The following is an 18,985-nucleotide window of genomic DNA, read 5'->3' as shown; positions in this document are numbered from 1 at the left end:
ATAAACTTACTGTACATATTTCAAATGATTGTATAGATTAAGGTATATACCACACGTCAAACACTCCTAACACGTTACCAAATGACAAGTTACTTTACAGAATGTAGGGATTCTAGGAATCAGAAATCCTACAACATCCATATATATGTACAGTGTATACTGTTTACTGTATAAAGACAATATATACATAAACACACACACATATATATATATATACTGTGTGGAAAGCCAGATGAAAAACTGCAATGACAGCGATTACTGAGAAAAAGACTTTAACTATTAAAGATAATCTTCTTGTGCCAATCAAAATCAAGGTTATGCAGATTCTAGTTATCCCACACCAAAATTAAACATAAGCCAGATATTTCTATAAACAACCACCATGTAACAGCAACACACATAATGCCAAGTCTTAAAGCCCTTGAGCTACTGTACTTTACATTAAACCAACTCTTTTCTGTTTGAAGCCAAGTTGAGCAATGCTCATTTTACAGTACTTATAGTACACCAAGAGGTATAATTCACAGACCCACTGCCACATACCATGTCAATTCAAGCTTGATCACAAACCCATACACATGCACAAATGCACGCACACACACCCATTCATGGGGAGACCTGGTCTCAATTTACCCTCAGTCCGTATAACAATCACTGGGACCACAGCAGCAATAGATTAACTCATGCGTAAAGGATAGCACTCTACTTTGTGTTAATTCAAACTCCTACTATTACAAATGCAGGCAATTACACACAGTCATTACAACTTTATATTGAAGTATGTTTAATACATTAGTTCAGGGTAGTTAAAAGTTAGTGTGACTTACTAAGACATAAATTAAAAAATAAAACTTTTTTTTAGAAAATGCAAGTGTACTATTTCTGATGGACCGGACGCTGAATAGGTTTCATTCGGCCCTCGCCGTGACATGCTGATGGAGAGCACTGGAAGCGAATGGAGCTCCTGTTATAATGAATGGCGCTATACATTGCAAGCGCTCAGGGGAGTAGATAGCGCTGGACTTTCAGGGCTATATAAAAAAATGCACATTGCTCATCATTTCATAGCAGTACAAGTCCTATTTGTTACTGAAATATGATAAGATATGATTGTCCGGATCTTTGCTGGGAAAGAAATGTAGAGACTTGGACCTCTTGGAACTTTATCTGAATACCTCTGGAATATCAAGCCACTGAATGATTACAGAATGATTACCATAATAATTACAGAATACTCTGATATTAGAGCTGGAGCCGGGCCAGGTACACCAACTGAGCTTAAAGACAACTGACCTAAGCTCCAGTGAGTCTCAGACTTGCTAATGGTTGCTTATTATCTAAGATAATTCTTTAGCGTGTCTCTTAGGATCTTACATGCCTATAGTCTTTGTGGTGTTACCCCGAGTAAGTTCTACACTGAATAAAGAGTTCACTTGAAAAATGTGCTTCATGTGACAAGTGACCTGGTTTTACTAAAGTCAAGAATAGCTTTTTCCATTTATTGTCACTAAATCAACCAACAAAGCTAATTTTAAGGGTTAGATCAGGTAGAAATAGCTCCTTAGGGGTAAAAAAAACAGGTTATCACTTTTTTATAGTGTATATTAGAATGAGAGGAACAAAAGTTGACAAGATACAAAATTACCTGCTGTGATTAGTGAGTGTCTGGGAAACCAATACCCCACTACACTGCCACACACACACAGGATCGTGCTAGTGAGCATAGTTTCTGAGGCTCCACTCAAGGGTTACTGTCCAAATGGAGCACACACTGGGCAGATTTTGTCAGGCTGCATGACATTTGGGGTTGCCAATTCCCTCTGGACTGCTGAGGTCACAGGTCAAGTTAGAAGACAATTAGAACAATGGAAGGAGAGACAAGTGTCCACATAGCCTCATTCAAAAGGAGCCAGTGATTATACCACATTTTATTGGTCACCCGTGTGGGTTGGTTTGTATAAGCGGACGCTGTGTTGAATTCTAGCATGTTGTTGGACCCTAATGTCTAATTAAAGCAGACAGATGTAACCATTTGGACATTTCTGGTCATTCACCATACTTCATTAAATAGATTATTACATTTATAACGCTGGTAGAGATGATACTTCGAAAACTCGAAACAGGTGCTGACTCATGCCTTCATCCAGTTTCAAAAAAGCCCTTTTTTCTTTTAATCTACCATTTAATTTATTAGCAATGAAAACATTTTCAGATTGAAAAAAGTTGATCCCTGAAGCTTGAGGAAAGTGGGATGTCTTGCAGAATATTATACGGGGTTTCCCATATATTTCCATTATTTTCCCATGATCTTTCAAGGTGTTTGTGACAACTGGATTCAGAATCATTTTGATTGAGACTCATTTTTGTAATTATTGAAAAGAACCTACATGAAAAAATAATTCACAGACAAATGGCTTGCGAGCATGATTTACTCTACGCAAGGGCAATGTCTAGCTAGCCAATGAAATATTTTAGAGCAGAGAAACACTTAAAAAAATTATATTCACTGTAGACTTTTGAAATTGTATTCATTTCCATGACTTTTCCATCATTTTAAAATTCCCTGATATTTCAAGGGACTTTGGGAACTCTGATTTTAAGACATCATTTTTTAATTCAAGTCCAGACTTGCACACAAGAACAGTGTTCTTACAGTACTTCTGCGTATGCATGCCCTCAACTGTAAATGATTATATTTTCATGCTTCATCTTAAACCTGTAAAATATCAATTCATACTATATACCTAAACGTCAAATCATCAAACTGACATAATCTGTACATTTGCTGTGCATCTGAAGATATGAAGGGGATGAGGAGGAATTTCTGCATTCACGCGCATGCCCTGTTGCACCAGTATCCTGCTCGCGTGCACCGCAGATGCTGATGCTGACAACAAGACCGACTCTTTCACACAAGCCACAACACTCGCGCCTTTAGCTTTAAGCTGTTAAGAAACGCAGGTTTTGATATATAACTGCACATGCATTCAGAGGAAAGGCTACACTTCTCGCCAGTGAGAGGGGAGGGGATGGGAGAGAAGGGGGTGGGAGGGGGCGATCCAGTCTAAACTAGTTCTGTACAATACGATTGGAGTGCGACCTTTTTCAATCGAAGCGATTTCTTTACTTCAGATCGCATCAGATCCTTCACTGCACATTTACAACTCCACCGTACCGCAATGCAGCATATGACCTGCAGCAGGTGTACTGATTTTTAAGCTTGTGATAAGAGTTATGATAAATAAACAAACAAATAAATAAGATAAAACATGCATCCTGTGTTGTAATGAAAGGGATCCGATTGAGGGGGTCACAAGTGTGTTCTGGATGAACTTAAACCCTGACGCGTAGGCTAACACAGCAGTGGAGCAGCGGTGTCACTCACACTATAAACTGCCGGTGGAAGAGATTAAAGCCCCGTCATCCAAACATACTGTACAATGTGTCTGAAAGGCTGATATATGGACACCGACGTTGCGCAGCATAATCTCATAAGGAGAATGACACTGACGTCTGATGATGTTGCTGATAGTGCAATCGCGCGCTGGGTTCATGGCGATACCTCGCGTGTTATAATGCGCATCATATGAAGCCACCTGGTACGCCGCATCCGATCCCCTCCCCGCAAAACACACATGTGCGGAATTTCGTCGGTGCACTGACGGGGGTAAAACATACTTTAATTTAAAGACACGTTAGGGTGTTTCTTTTGTACTTTCACCTCCCACCCGTCATACGGCACGGCGCTCCATCCAATCAGCGAGATGAGGAAAACACCCACTCCCAGAATCTGAATGCGGGTTTGGCGCAATATAAATACCACTTGTGATACACCGGCAAATCTCGGTCGTGAGGGAGCTCAGGGTTGCAGCATCAGTTGTACATCAATTTTTTTCTTTCCATACCAAAAAAATAGAACATCATCCATATTTTTCAATTATTTTCTTCCCACTTTAAGTTCATTTCAGGCCAGTTGCATGCATTGTTCGTCTGCCAAAATGGTTTGCGAAACTAAAATCGTTGCAGACGAACACGATGCCATACCTGGGACCAAAAAAGATTCAATCATCGTTTCCTCCTCGCAAATGTGGACGTCTTCTTCGTCTTCTCCCAGTGCGCACGAGAGCAAGGACGAGAAACGGAACCGGGTTTTTATTCGCGAGTTTGAACATTCTGACCGTGAAGAGGTGCGACGGATCTTCAACGAGGGAATCATGGAGCGCATTCCCAATTCGGCATTTCGGGGTCTAAAACAGCAAACGCGAACGCAGTTTATCTATGCGTTTCTGACAGGTAGGTTGCAAAACTCGTGGTGTGATGATGATGATGATGATGATGATGATGAGCGTAACGGTGCACATCACATAAAGTCATTGCGCATTTGGAGACCGGCTCTGAACTGTTATAGAAAGCAATTCTGTTCAAATGAAAGAAATAGTACCAATATTGCCAACAGAAGCGCCCAACTACGCCCAACTTTTTCAGCGCATTCAATCATTGTATTGTTTCATTATAAAACACCACTGAATATCAGAATACGATGCACAAAGACAGCAGCAAATGAAAGCATGCACTGCTGTGCGCGCGCGCGCTCTGAATCAATGAATCCCGCGCGAGTGCTCCAATGGCAGTATGTTTCCTACATGTTTGTTACCTATTGAGGTCTATATATAAAAAATGATTACTTTACCTATCAACATTTAAAAATTTATTATATTCTTACCTAATTATGTTTATAACTACAGGCCATTTTATTTTTTACTTTAAATTTACATTGAAAATTAGGCTAGTTTATGCCACACAAATGCAATAAATGAGAGATTTTAATGTTGTCCATAAACTTCCACGATTTACTACAGTCGTTTACAGATAAGGCCACATAGGGTTAGCCTAGTACACAAAAATTGTTCTTCTGTAAAATCAGATAAATCAACAATATAGGCTAGGTTAATGTTGCAGTTTTCTTTAGTGGAGCAGTGAATTTTTAAAAGCAAGTTTTTTTTTTTTTTTTTTTGTTTGTTACTGGAAGCACATCTGTGTTGACAGTAAACAGTGCGCATCGTGGTGCAGCGGAGTGTGTGGGTAATGCATGACGTGAAACATGCAAAGTGGCGCAGAAAGTCAGTGGCTGTGTCCGAACTCGTTCACTCTTTCATATATAGTGAATGGCAGTGAATGAACTGTACGCTGACGTATACACCGAGTCGGAGCAGAAACAACGTCACATATGAACTGTTAAAATACTTGGGGGCCTTACTTGTTATTCTTATTAAATAATATATTCAATCAATAAATATTCATTCTGTTTGTCATTTTTTTAAAATATATATTAATATAAAGAGTAAACACATTTGTATCAAATGTACATTATTGTATGTATTTGTTATACTTTAGTATCTTTAAACTCCAATACAAGATGGGTATCGTTTCTGGGCGCATAGCGCCCTCATCCGAACAAATTATCATAACCTACAGGTTATAACCGAATATATAAATCATCCACAGTATTATCATTTCCACTGTGTGCAGTCTCCTGAGTTAAAATAATATCCCCTCAGTGAATTATTTAGTAAATAAAGAATCCTTCAGCTTAATGGCAAAATTCTGTATAAATATTAATAAAGAGTGCATTTTAAAATGTATCTGTATGTTTTGCCTCTCTATTTGTTATTATGTTATTTTAATCAAGTAATGATTTGTCAGAAAGTAATTTACTACATTCAGCATAAAATAAAACATTGCAGGAGTGAATGAAGCTGTAAACTACCAGCTCGTACGTCTTTCCCGCGGTGGATTGTGGGCAATTAATCGTCGTCGAGTGTACGTCAAAAGTACAGAGTGCATTGTGGGTAAGAATGAGTGAACAAAAGTAGGGAACGAGTGGCTCACTCAGAATTCAGACACTCCTACAAAATGGTGGACACCCGAAACAGTGCACTATATAGTGGATAGGGGCGGTTTCAGACAGTGTGTGTACTCAAGGGGCCCCCCTTGCGTCAATAGCGCACGCACGTACGCACGCGCACACACATAGCTATGAAGACCCTGTTATTGTGCCCTCCCTTGCCCATCCATTTCAAGCAAGCAGCACAAAAGTATAATGTTTCTTTGGAAACTGAAGAAGTTTCTTTTCCAGGATACACTGTTCAGTGAGTTTCCATACACGTTACTTTGTTTTCCATACTTTTATCTCACTGCCCTGATAGATCGGGGTCTTTTCCCCCAACACATTCCTAATGTGAATGCATTTGATGTCTGTATGTCTCTCCTCTGCCAAAAATCAAACATTTGATTCTCTTTTCTGACAGGTGTCGTTTATTTTTTTTCCATTTCTCCATAGTAATGTGCTATGTTATGACCAAATCGTACACACTGACCTTCTGCACGCCCTTTATTCTCATGGGTGCACGTTATTACTACAGCAGAAAAGTCATACTCAACTACCTGGACTGCGCTCTGCACACTGATATGGCTGACATTGAGGCATATTACATGAGACCCACAGGTAACAGATAACTTCTTTCATGCACACAATTGCACACACACACACACACACACACACACACACACACACATTGTAATCATTTAATATTTGTCTGGGGACTCTGTATTGTGTAATCAGTTTAGGATATTGCAGAAGTCAAACACATAAATATATAGACACGTCATAAACTATGTATAAATATGACTATGCCAAACAGCACATTAAGACTCAGTAGCATCTGGGCACTTCTTACTGAATGTAATTATGCTGACCTTACAACATGCTTAGCCACAAATACTTAAAAATATAAACCATTCTCCAAAAGAGAAAACATTAGTTCAATATATGAGCTTCCCACAATGTAGCAGCCTCCTCAGTCAGACATTTACACCTCTAGAACAAACCCTTTCAGGATCAGGTTAAATACTGCACACTTTAGTAGTCCATGATGGGTTAAATAGCTGATGTGCAGCTTTAATGCTGAAGACTCATAAAATATGCAGCAATTCACTCAGCTCTGCTCTTCAGGATAACAGTTTGGAGTCATATGTCTCTATTGATTGCATACGGGAAAAATGCTGATACAAATCGTATTGCTGGAAACTCAGAATGACAGCCATAATCTTTAATACCCCCTCCAAACAATAAAAAGTAACTTTTCACATGCCCTTCTTTTATGCAAAAAAAAAAAAAAAAAGAAAGAAAAAAAGAAAAGAAAACACAAAAAGCAAAAAACAGCATTTTTAATGCTCTTGAGAGCCAAAATGTTTGCTAAAGAAATTGTTTGTGGTTCACATTTTTGATTGATAACTTTGGCCTGATAATATATGACTGCTTCTTTAAATAATCCATTGCAATTACAACCACCATTAGTCATGCCTGGATAGAACAATTGTTTACAATGTTTACAGAAACATGTCATGTTGCGTTTGTGACACTTAAACATATAGCCACATAAAAGTCAAATGTGTTTAAGAGGAGTTTCATAGAGTGAGGTGATTCATGTACACATGCATTTAGATCTGGACTTGTGAATGGTGTCTGTTTTCAAAATGTCTCTGGAGGCTGTTATTTATATGTACTACTCAAACACACACACACACACATGTTGGTGCGGCTATCCTTATGAGGACTCTCCATAGACATAATGATTTTTATACTGTACTAACTATAGATTCAATCCCCTAACCCTAACCTCAGCCCTAAACCTAACCCTCACAAAAAACTTTCAGCATTTTTACATTTTCAAAAAAACATTTAGTATGTTTTTAAGCAATTTGAATTATGGGGACACTAGATGTCCTCATAAACCACATTTATAGCATAATACCCTTGTAATTAACAGTTTTTACTAGAAAAATCCTCATAAACCACCCCAGCCCGCCCGCCCACACACACACACACACAAACAATTGTGTCAACAATCTTGTTCATTCTGACTGATCAATATTCTAATCTCCCCTGGTGCGTGTGTGTGTGCTTATGAATCAGTATGTATAAAAGAAATTGCCCCCTCTGTAACTATAGACCAGTTGCCCACTCGTGCTACGTGAAGCCTGTCAGATATTAAGCGTTTGTGTTACAGGATTTTATGAAGCAAGTTGGAGTCGATCATACATGGCCTTGAAAATCACTGTGAGTGACACAAAATTACACATTTGGGGGTAATTATTACTGATTAATTACTGGAAATACAAAAAAGCATGCCAAATCAGAAGTGCAAAGTAGTATGTAATTTCTAGGAAGGGCTTAATATAGACTTTGTAGCTAAATTAAATCGGCAGCCCACTGTATGAGTGTTAATCAAACAGGAATTATGATCCTTTAATCATATTTTTATTAACAAGTTCGCAGCATCTTGTTCCAGGCAGTTTCTGCATGTACAGACTTTTTATTTAGAAGCCCTGCTTTTAGTGAAAGAGAGGATTGAAAATTCGGGGTCAGGAAATGGGGGAAGGTGTGAATCAGAGTCCTGCTGTGAGCATGTATGGTAGTTCTGTTTAGTGGCAGAATGCAGACAAAGGATTCTCCCAAGGGATTTTCTCTCTTGCTATGCTAATGTGACATCCTCCATCTCTGAGGAGGGAATGGTACATGAATATGTTGGTTATCATTCAGGGCAGGCTAGATGTTTCTTTAATGCACTGAACGTCTGTTCTGACTGGCTGTTATCCTTACAGAGGTGGTTTCTCTTTCAAATGAGATAAAGATGAGAAATACCCTGTAACATTCTAATTTGGGAATAAATAGGCCTTTTTTTAAATGTCTGAAAATACATGTACAAACAGACTTGATTATTATCCCTGTTAGTCATGAAAGGGAACATAAAACAATATTTACAATGAATTTAACTTCCTGAATATTCATCAGGAAATAATGTAGGGCGGGCTTGATTTTATACATTGAAATTTGATTGGATTATGAAAAGTGTTCTCTATTATTGGCTAATTTGATTTCCCCCCGCATGCACAGCATTGGTTACACAAGCAGAAATGAAAAATTGTTTCAGAGGCAGAGAGTGTATTATTACACAGTAATACTGTATTTTTCTAAATAGGAGCTATTTCTGAAACTAGGGTGTGGGAGTCTATAAATCAGGAGACATCTCTATAGGTTGGTTTAGGGTCTTAAAAATGAGGATGTGGACTAGCAAGAGCTCTCACAGCATTTTGGCTGAATTAGAAAGCAGTTATCAGGCAATGTGCGTGTGTGTGTGCAGCAGTAAAACTAATGGGTGTACAGCAGGACGTTCAGTCCCACAGTGATTAATAGTACTCCTCAGCCCTAGAGCTAATGGAGTCATGACACACATACCTAGAGGGAATCGGTGTGTGATACGCAAAATGTAGGAACATGGCATAAAGACTAAATGACATCCCCAGAGCTACAGTCTTTACATAGATTGTGAATAGCAGTTAGAAAATCATGTAATAACTGCATTATTACACATAGTCAGCATCTAATATAACAGTTTATGACCTCACTCTATTTAATGTTCAACTAATTGATGCACACACACACACACACACACACAGTCTAGATTTAATGCTTAAGTACATTTGTTTAACAATAGGCAGTTAATCATAATGAAATGTGCAGGAAAAGTTAATAGCAGACCCAATGTTACGGACATATTTATCCACTCTTCTTGCCAGAAAATGCTAAAACACCAATTGTTGGATTCAATGAAAGATAAAAGATCAGAATTAATCCAGTAATTCCCAAAACACTTACCTCCAAGCATCAGAGTTGTGGGCATTACAGTAAAGTCATAAGTGGTGATGTAATCTGCACCTAAACATGTGGTAAATTATTAGGCCAGTCGTTGGACTTAAAAAAAAACCTCTCTAAAAAATCTTGATGATGCACTGTTCATGTCTACCAAAGTATTTTATGAAAGCAACAAATTACATTAAATATGTCAGGAAAATTACAATGAAAAAGTTTCCCATGATTATATTCTTGGACATTTAGTTCTGCATTTCTGGCAGTTGTCTCAGAACTAGCATTCTCACATAAATGATCCATAAACACAAACTGCTAATGTGCTGAAATGTGGTTTCACATTTCAATACACAAGCTATTTGTAGCTGCACTCACATTTATTATCTCTATGCCTCTCCAGGTGAACATAACTTTATCATGGCATAAAAAAATGTATCAGGCTGCTTATGTGGGAAAATTGCCTGTCAACAAAATTTGATACACAAACCTATATTTGGAAAGAGATTGATTCTGATGTACTGTTTCAGTCCAGTAGACTCATAAGTGTGTAGGTCTGGCTGTTGATTCTTGAATAACCTCTCCATTTCCTACTCTGCCATATATTTCAGTGAGGCTTATTCAGAGAACACTGAATCATTAGCTTGCTTTATAATGTTAGATAAGTGGATTTCAATTAGTCTAGAACTGAATGCTAGATTCTTAAAATAAGCATGACAATAGAGGGTGGAAAAAAAACTCTTAAGCTTTTCATCAAAACATTTAGTTTGTGTTAACAGATTCCTGTTAGAAGCAGATGCTTCATATAGTTTACTCAGCAGACCAATCTGAATAATATTTTTGTTTTGATTCTTACAGGCTCTTGTTTCTGGGTGGCAGTTTTGCAAGGCCAGGTGGTGGGCATCGTGGCAGCGCAAGGTCGAGAAGACGACAACACAGTTGAACTCCGTCGCATGTCTGTGGACTCTCGTTTCCGTGGTAAAGGCATCGCCAAGGCTCTGGGTCGACGTGTTTTAGAGTTTGCCATGTTAAACAACTACTCTTCCGTGGTTCTGGGAACGACTGCAGTCAAGATGGCCGCCCACAAGCTGTACGAGTCATTGGGTTTCCGGCGAGTCGGAGAGACTGAGGACTACATTCTCCCAGGGATGACCCGTTCACCGCTGGAGAGGCTCTTCTTCCAGATCCGCTACAGCCGGTACAGATTACAGCTTCACGAAGAGTGAGAGACAGAGAGTTAACTTGAGCGCGCAAAATAGAATATAAATGAAGCCGCCGTCAACGACCCTGAACCTTCCACTGACCCGGTCCTCTTGTTCTACCTATTTATTATTATTATTATTTTTTTTAAAGTCAGATCTGTTCCTACAACTTTAATTTTTATTCATTCTTATTTTAATTCTTATTTGTATAGTTATGTTACATTTTTAAGGGGGTTTAAGGTTTTATTCCTTTGATTACTATAAGTTTCTGCTCTTAGTCTTTCTTTCCATAGTCATCTTGCCACCTTAAAAGGCCGTAAACAATTGAATAGCTCCAATGATTTTGTGTTGTTAGGATATAAATGGAATTTTTTTTACAGTGACAAATATCCACACTAAAAAAAAATTCTGCCTCTGACCCTTTTCCAAGCCATCATAAGGGCCGATCAACAGAGTAGCACAGACCAATCTAAAATCTCACGAAGCAGTGGACGTAGGGACTGGAGGGATGAAGGTAGTCAATTTTGATCCACCTTTTCTGATGCTACCGTTCTCTTTTGGCAACATTAGCAGTCTGGTGGAATCAAACAGTCCATTAAATTGTAACTTTTAGTCTGAAGCACAGCATGTCTTTTATAAACTTGTCTATCTGACAAACAAAAAAAGAGAGCTCAAAATCTGGTGAGCATTATAAAGCCAGGGTTTATATCCCAAAGCTCCTACAGTAGTGTTGATTGAGTAGGTTCCTAGGGTTAAGCCACATTAAAAATAGTTCGGAAACCACTTAAAAGAAATGGAAGTTTTTTCATGTTAAAGAAAAATCTTTATCTACACTTTTGGCTGACATTAATATTACAGTTGGTGAAATTTAAGTTTACAGATGTAATTTAATGTTGTAAAAATCTAAATTCATTTGAAATACACATACTGTGAAAATCTGAATTAGTACATATTCATCGTGGAACTAATTTTAGCACATATCCATTTGTGTACTGATTTAATGAAGCTTTAATAACAATTTGATTGAACTTTTGTAAACTTTGTGGATAATTCAAGTCTTCAGGTTTGTGAGAAAATAGAATTTACTCCAAAATTTCTGAATTGTAGTCATGCTTCCCCATCTGATATTGCTTCTTCATTGCAATATCTGAAGTCTGACTATTAAAAATGTAGAAAAACAAATGCAATCAAATATGAATCCAATATATGACAGCAATATGATGATGGAACATAAATTAAATGGAGCACAAATCTAAATTTGGATAAATATAAAAAAATGGACTATACAAGTATACAATATATAAGGCTTTATATTCTGCACTAATTAATGTATATGTATAATGTTTGAATACTTAATAACACCCATAATCTCTCTCCGTCTCCATTATCCTATCACAGTACCAGCAGAGGGAGAGATACAAACCACAATGAGCCTCATCTGTGATATACTGTTGTATAAAGTTAAGCAATTTAATGTGATTAAAATACATAGAAGTAACATGTAGTGCAAAAAAAAACAAAAAAAAAAAACAAAAAAAAACATTAACTTCGCCAGTTTTCCTTGACTTGACTTTGACCCCACCCCCTTTAAAAAATCTGACTGCAACCCTGGGCCAGACCCCTCCCTCCCTTACGTCCCCACCCTTCTACCCCATTCCCATATCTGCATGTGCCACTAAGTCTTGTTGCACTGCCTTTTTCCATTCAAGCTTGTACTATTCCCATACTTCCCTCTGTGATGTCACAGTAGCAGTGTGGAAATAGCTTAGAATGTGAGATGGGCGGGGTCAGCCAAATACTAGGACTACCCACCAGCTTGCTGCATCAATGACATCACAGCTGCCTATAGTTGAATGCAAGAGCAATGCAAATGTGTGGCATGCCTCTGTACCTGGTTTGTGCGTACGGTGCCTGCCATGGAAAAGAAGTAAACTATACTTAAAATATGTAAAACAAGCTTCTTTCTTTAACTGAACATATTACAAACTTGTGTGTTTCATTATTCAAAGAACTTGTTGTTGCATGAATTATCTTTGAATGAAAAATGAGCTAGAAAATTCCATCTTTCACATGGCAAGTCTTAAAGTGGAACCATTTCTTTTTCTTATTTTTTAAATTTAAATTTCAGTTTATTTATTTTTACATTTTTAGGCTGATTGTCATCTATTTTAGGATATTGTATTTTTTTATCGTAAGAAGGCCTTGATTTAACTGAATGTGCTGTTTTGATTACATGTGAGCCGATCAGTTTGGTGATGCTTCTCACTGTAATTGTGAAGACGTCCCTACTAGAAAGCAATTCACTTTGACACAACTATGCCAGTTGCATGTGCCAGTCAAATTAGACATAGCATTCTCCTGTCTCCCTTAAAAATGTCTTCTTATTTAATGGCCAGTTAAGCTGTATTGAAATGCACTGACATCCTAAGAGGAAGAATCGGGGGGATAAAATCTGTGATGCGCTATACAAACTATTGACATGAATGCTGCCTGTGTAAACCCAAAGCCGACAAGGTACAGATCCCACTTATATAGAGCATTATGTAAGGTCTTGTGAACCATTTGTGTGCTAAACTGTGAAAAGCCTAGTACTTTTATGTGAGACCAAAAAACAAACAAAAAAACCCCCCAAAAAAACCTAATATATATATATATATATATATATATATATATATATATATATATATATATATATATATATATATATATATATATATATACACATACATACACACACACACTACCGGTCAAAAGTTTTGAAACACGACTGAAATGTTTCTCATGATCTTAAAAATCTTTTGATCTGAAGGCTTTTGATCGTATGTTTAAATATTTGAAATTAGTTTTGTAGACAAAAATATAATTGTGCCACCATATTAATTTATTTAATTAAAAATCTAAAATTTTATTTAAAAAAATAAAGTTTTTGAAATGGATGACTTGGACCAAATAATAAAGAAAAGCAGCCAGTAAGTGCCCAACATAGATGGGAACTCCTTCAATACTGTTTAAAAAGTATCCCAGGGTGATACCTCAAGAAGTTGGTTGAGAAAATGTCAAGAGTACATGTCTGCAAATTCTAGGCAAAGGGTGAGTACTTTGAAGATGCTAAAATATAACACAGTTTTGATTTATTTTGGATTTTGTTTAGTCACAACATAATTCCCATAGTTCCATTTATGTTATTCCATAGTTTTAATGACTTATTATTCTAAAATGTGAAAAAAAAATTATAATAAAGAATGAGTGTTTCAAAACTTTTGACCGGTAGTGTGTATATATATATATATATTAGTATACAAATATTTTTGTACTATACACCCCTATCAGGAATCCCTCATATACAAGCTCTATTCAACTTTTGGGATCAACTTATTCATAGTTAGTATTGAATCAACAGTAAAAACACACAAATGTTTGCATCTCATTGTTCTGAATGGGATTAACCACAGTGTTGGCAGATGTGAATGTACATGGCAATCAGCAATGGAGTAACATTTCAGAGATCCAGATTTGAACAGTGTTGGATATATTTGGCGTATTTTGCGATGAGTGTTACTATTCTTCTGTAATGCACCTTGACTTTAAAATCCTTATGTTATTATTCTGAATGCAGTTAGCATGGGATTTGGGATTACGAGTATAAGGTGCATGTATTGTTGCCAGATTGAAGACAGCCTTACTGTAATGCTAACATTGCAAGCACGTGCAAGAACACCGCTTGTATTTAACTAATCTGTTGACCAGTCCCTGATCATGAAACTAGTATTGCACATGCAAAAACTTTTGCACATGCTGAAGGCTTAATTAAACTGGATGTATGTATACAGTTAGTGTAATATGTGCTAGGTTAAGGGTTTAAACTGGTCATTAAGAAGTTTTAAAGGTCACTAGGTACTGACTGGCTGATGAATTTCTCTGAAAGTTGGAGTTATTTTGAAGTGCTCAAGATAGTTTTTTAACAGGGGCTTACCCAAATGTAAAAAAAAAAAAAAGAAAAGAAGAAGAAAGAAAAAGCCACAGAACTATAAGGCCTTCTTTATATATACAGTATATATTTAGTGTGTTAGAAGAAGCATTATTGATGATGAGAAAAGGCATTCAGATTGACCTTGGTAAACTGCATGAAAAGATGAAGGCTACAAGAGAATGTTTCACTTTACAGAAGATTCGGATGTCAGGGAAGATCCACAATGGTTAACAACCTTGTTTCATCAGTCACCCTTTAGGCGATATATGGAACAAGCTAATAAACCAAAGTGTGGAGCTGCTCCCTCCCCTGTTCATTTTTTCTGGCTGAAAGCACTTCCTTAATTGTGACTTTAGGTGCCAAGTAGGTAGAGGCACTTGTAGCACAATTGTACATTATTTTCTTTTATTGGTTCATTTTTAAGTGATCTCTTTTTACTAAGAGTTTGTCTAACATGCTTATGTATGATCCACTATAATGTATCATTATAACTATTTTTAAAGGTTGAATTTGCCAAAGTTGGCATGTTTGCTGTATTTTGTTCTTTTACAATTTGTCTTTGAGATGTACAGTTATGGCCACAACTCCATATTTGTAGGATTAATTTGAAAATGAAGCTCCTGTGCCATTTAATTAAGCAATAACACAAAGACATATAAACATTATACAAATTATAATTAATGTTCAATCCCTCATACTTTACTGGTGACATTTACTAAGATGTTGATAGTATTAGCACAGCAACATTGCCACAGGCAAGCCAAGGCCTGAGAAGATGTGAATGTAATTTTTTTTATTTTTTATAATTTTGTATTATTTTATATTTTAGTGTTTCTAATTACAAATGTTTACTTGTAACTTGAAGAGGAATTCTTCAGTTTACAGTTGCTTATTATTGTGTTATACTAATGCCACAAAAATAAGTGAAAACTTGTGATGTCACGGGCCTCTGAAAGTTGTGCCTAGCTCTGAACATGATTGGTCAGTTTCAAATATCCAAAGTCTCCTGATTCACAGGGAGTGCAGTCTAAAACAATCTGCTCCTGTTACATTTATCACAACAGAAAGGTCAACACTACACAAAAGTGGCACGACACACACAGGTTAATATTAATCAAGCTTTTATGATTTTTCTTGAAAACAAAAAGAATTAGCTTTTTTTTATTAACATTTGAATGTGTAAAGTTGTAAAGTGTGATGTACTGTAAATAGCATTTGGGGACATTTTATGATAATTTTCTAATAGAAACTATATTAATATAATTACCGTACTTATTTTAGGATGTGTTCAAAATAGAAAACTACACACTATGGGAAACAACTGGAAACTGAGACATCACAACTTTCAGAGTCCCGGCCATCCTCTCAGCACTGAACTTACTAGCGGCTCTTAGAAGAATTACAAACCTCAAGTGGGTTACAAATTATTGTAAATTCCTTCTAGTTTACATGTAAATCCCTGGAAATATTTTGGAAATATATGACACTTATGAGGTAATTTCAGAAGTTATGTAATACTTACTTTATTTGCTCAAGATAAACTCATGTTTACGGTTTCTGGTGCAAGTTGGAATTATTTGTGCCATTCATGTCAGTGAGCTGAATACATTTCATTTATTGGCCGCCTGTAACTATGGAATCATGGCCACACAAAGCACAGCAGGGAAATTATATGCAGCCAGACAAAGGGGCGGGGTCAGTTGCCACACGTTGGGGTGGATCTAGTGTTGGGTGTGAATGGTATGACAATGAGGATATAGGGCTGGGTAGTGGAGAATATTGTTTGGGGAAGGAAAGAGGAGGTTTGGGTGTTTTGGCATGGCAAATCTGACCTTGCTTTACTTGTTTGGTCCCAGTTATCACCTGGTTCTCTTTGAGTTCGAAATCATTGTACTGACTCTTTAGATGTTCTTTTGGAGTTTTTTTTTTTAAAGTTGCTGTTTACTTTGCCCCCTTCCTTTACTTTTAATTTTCTTAACACACAGGAACTTTGTAAAGATGTAAAGAAAAGTTTTCCTGATTTATGAAAGAAAAGGATGTACATACTGTATCAATTAAAAGAATGATGCATAAAGCTTGTACAAATTTGTCTGGACAAGTTTTGAAAGCAACAACCACACACACACACACACACACACACACACACACACACACACACACACACACACACACACACACACACACACACACACACACACACACACACGGGCAACATTATATGATGGGATAATTATTCCAAATAAAGCATTAATTAATGACTTGGTGAAAACAAACAGACATGACCTGGCAGGGTAAAAAATGGTATGCTCATGCTCATGCCTATGCTCAATGCCAGTCCATTAACAGACTTTCAGGGATACCATGATATTCAGGGGGGTTACAGCCATCTGTGCAGTTTCAGCCTCTGATAAAACAGCAACAAGCACAGCAACTGTGGAATGTTTTTCAAGGATGTCTGTTTGTATTAAGATGGGGCATTGATAGGGGGAATATAAGATCTGATGCCACAGACAGACAACAAAAAACTGGGTCAGTGTGTTTAGCAGAGATAGAACTGTCCACACACACACACACAAACAAACAAACAAACAAACAAACAGGGCGGTGAGCTGCTGCCACAAAAGCAGCGAGGTGGTGAGGAATCGGAAGAGATAAGATTAGAAGGTTTAAAATGGAGCGAGTGAGACTCTTACTAAATGAGGACTGAGTTTATTAACATTCATCAGGAGACAGATGTTCCATCACAGTAGCTGAGAGACAGATAGTAGCACCACCAGCTCACCAAGCCAAGAATACATCTGAAATTATGCTCAACCCTATAACAAGCATCTGAGGCCTACACTGAATCATATTTATGCATTCATTTAATAAATGGCAACAAAAGTGGAAAGATAGAATGAAAAGTGTATGGAAATATAAAATCAATGAAGAATTGAAATAAAACATTTAATGGCTACGTATAGAGGCTGATCTAGTCATTCAAAATAATACTAGACTCAAAATACAGAGACGAAAACTAGAATTCAACAGTGGTATAAATATATCAGGGCAATATAAGACAAAAAGCCCCCCAAAAAGGAAACTGGTGTGATCCAGCCTGCTCCTGTTGCCCTCGGATACATCAATGAGGAAACTGCAGCTGCATGGTAACCATAGTGATGGGATAGATAGAAAGAGCGAGAGCCAGAGACTCAGTGAGAAGCTACAGTGGTGCGGGGGAGGCTCATCTCACGCATGGAGCCCCATGACAGTCCTGTGGATAGTGAAACATTAAGGGGCACCTGAATGAAAGAAGGAAATGAACTGGGGTCATTAGATGCCTTCGATCTGATGACCTACATTCACTGCATCAGTCACAGTCTTAATGTTACTCAGCCAGGCTTTAAGAAGGGATGCTGTCAGGAAATGCAATGCAGCTTAATTCGTTTTCCAATGAAACAATGTGACAAAGTGAATAGTCTTTATGTCTCGTGGAAAGATCTGTTTGATAGTCCGTCTGATATGATTAAGGCTTCAATTAGAGCAATAAAGTGTGTCTGAAGCCAGACCTCAGAAGATGCCAAATGAAAAGGGGCATGTAGATATAGAGAAAGTGAAGCAGTGTGGGTGCTCACTTACTGAAAGATTCACTCCCAAACTTTCAATGTGCCCAACAGATTCCATGGTCTTCTTCACCAATACTGTTCACCAACATATTCACAATCTTTATTTATTTATTTATTTTTTTTTTGACATTTTGCAAGCTGTAAAGCATTTTTAGTGGAAAACCACATTTTGCAACCCCAATTCCGGAAATTGAAATATATTGAAAGCTATATTGCTATATTGAAAGCACTTCAACAACACATTATTTGTGATTTACCTTTTTGAAAATATACACTCATTTCCAATCAGATGACTGAAACATGCTCCAAAAAAATGGGGGCAGTCGAGTCTTTAGCACTGTGTAACATCACCATTTCTTCTAATAACATTTTTTTTTAAGAATTTGGCCACTAAAGGCACAAGTTTGTTAATTTTAGCAAGAGGATGAAAAACTGCCTATCAAAGTCAACTCCGTCAGATTTTTTTTAATAATATTGAATAAATCAGACAATGCCATGGTCA

At 37.2% G+C, this 18,985-nt stretch overlaps 2 protein-coding genes across 3 annotated transcripts in view; one reads left to right on the top strand and one right to left on the bottom strand.

The window, feature by feature from the left end:
* The first annotated feature begins 3,848 nt into the window (after positions 1-3,848).
* LOC127442657 (N-acetylaspartate synthetase) lies at positions 3,849-13,558 on the top strand. 2 transcript variants are annotated; one of them, XM_051700853.1, is made up of 3 exons: positions 3,849-4,293; positions 6,341-6,505; positions 10,565-13,558. In XM_051700853.1, exons 1-3 carry the CDS (start codon positions 3,978-3,980, stop codon positions 10,930-10,932), a joined length of 849 nt encoding a protein of 282 aa, XP_051556813.1. In that variant the 5' UTR covers positions 3,849-3,977; the 3' UTR covers positions 10,933-13,558. The 2 variants fall into 2 exon arrangements, with proteins under 2 accessions (XP_051556813.1, XP_051556816.1); XM_051700856.1 differs by lacking the exon at positions 6,341-6,505.
* A 3,897-nt stretch (positions 13,559-17,455) lies between these two features.
* The window catches only part of LOC127429190 (DNA polymerase nu-like), a 104,665-nt gene continuing 103,135 nt past the window's right edge, over positions 17,456-18,985 (bottom strand). The window contains exons 26-27 of the mRNA XM_051678101.1: positions 18,497-18,558; positions 17,456-18,159 (exon numbers count right to left, since the gene is read on the bottom strand). Coding sequence (XP_051534061.1) covers positions 18,070-18,159; positions 18,497-18,558 — 152 coding nt within the window. The 3' untranslated portion in view covers positions 17,456-18,069. The remainder of the gene's footprint in view (positions 18,160-18,496; positions 18,559-18,985) is intronic.

The sequence above is a fragment of the Myxocyprinus asiaticus genome, chromosome 1, assembly GCF_019703515.2.
Source record: "Myxocyprinus asiaticus isolate MX2 ecotype Aquarium Trade chromosome 1, UBuf_Myxa_2, whole genome shotgun sequence".
In the NCBI taxonomy this organism is placed as follows: Eukaryota; Metazoa; Chordata; class Actinopteri; order Cypriniformes; family Catostomidae; genus Myxocyprinus; species Myxocyprinus asiaticus.
This window is presented reverse-complemented; position numbering and strand designations above follow the sequence as displayed.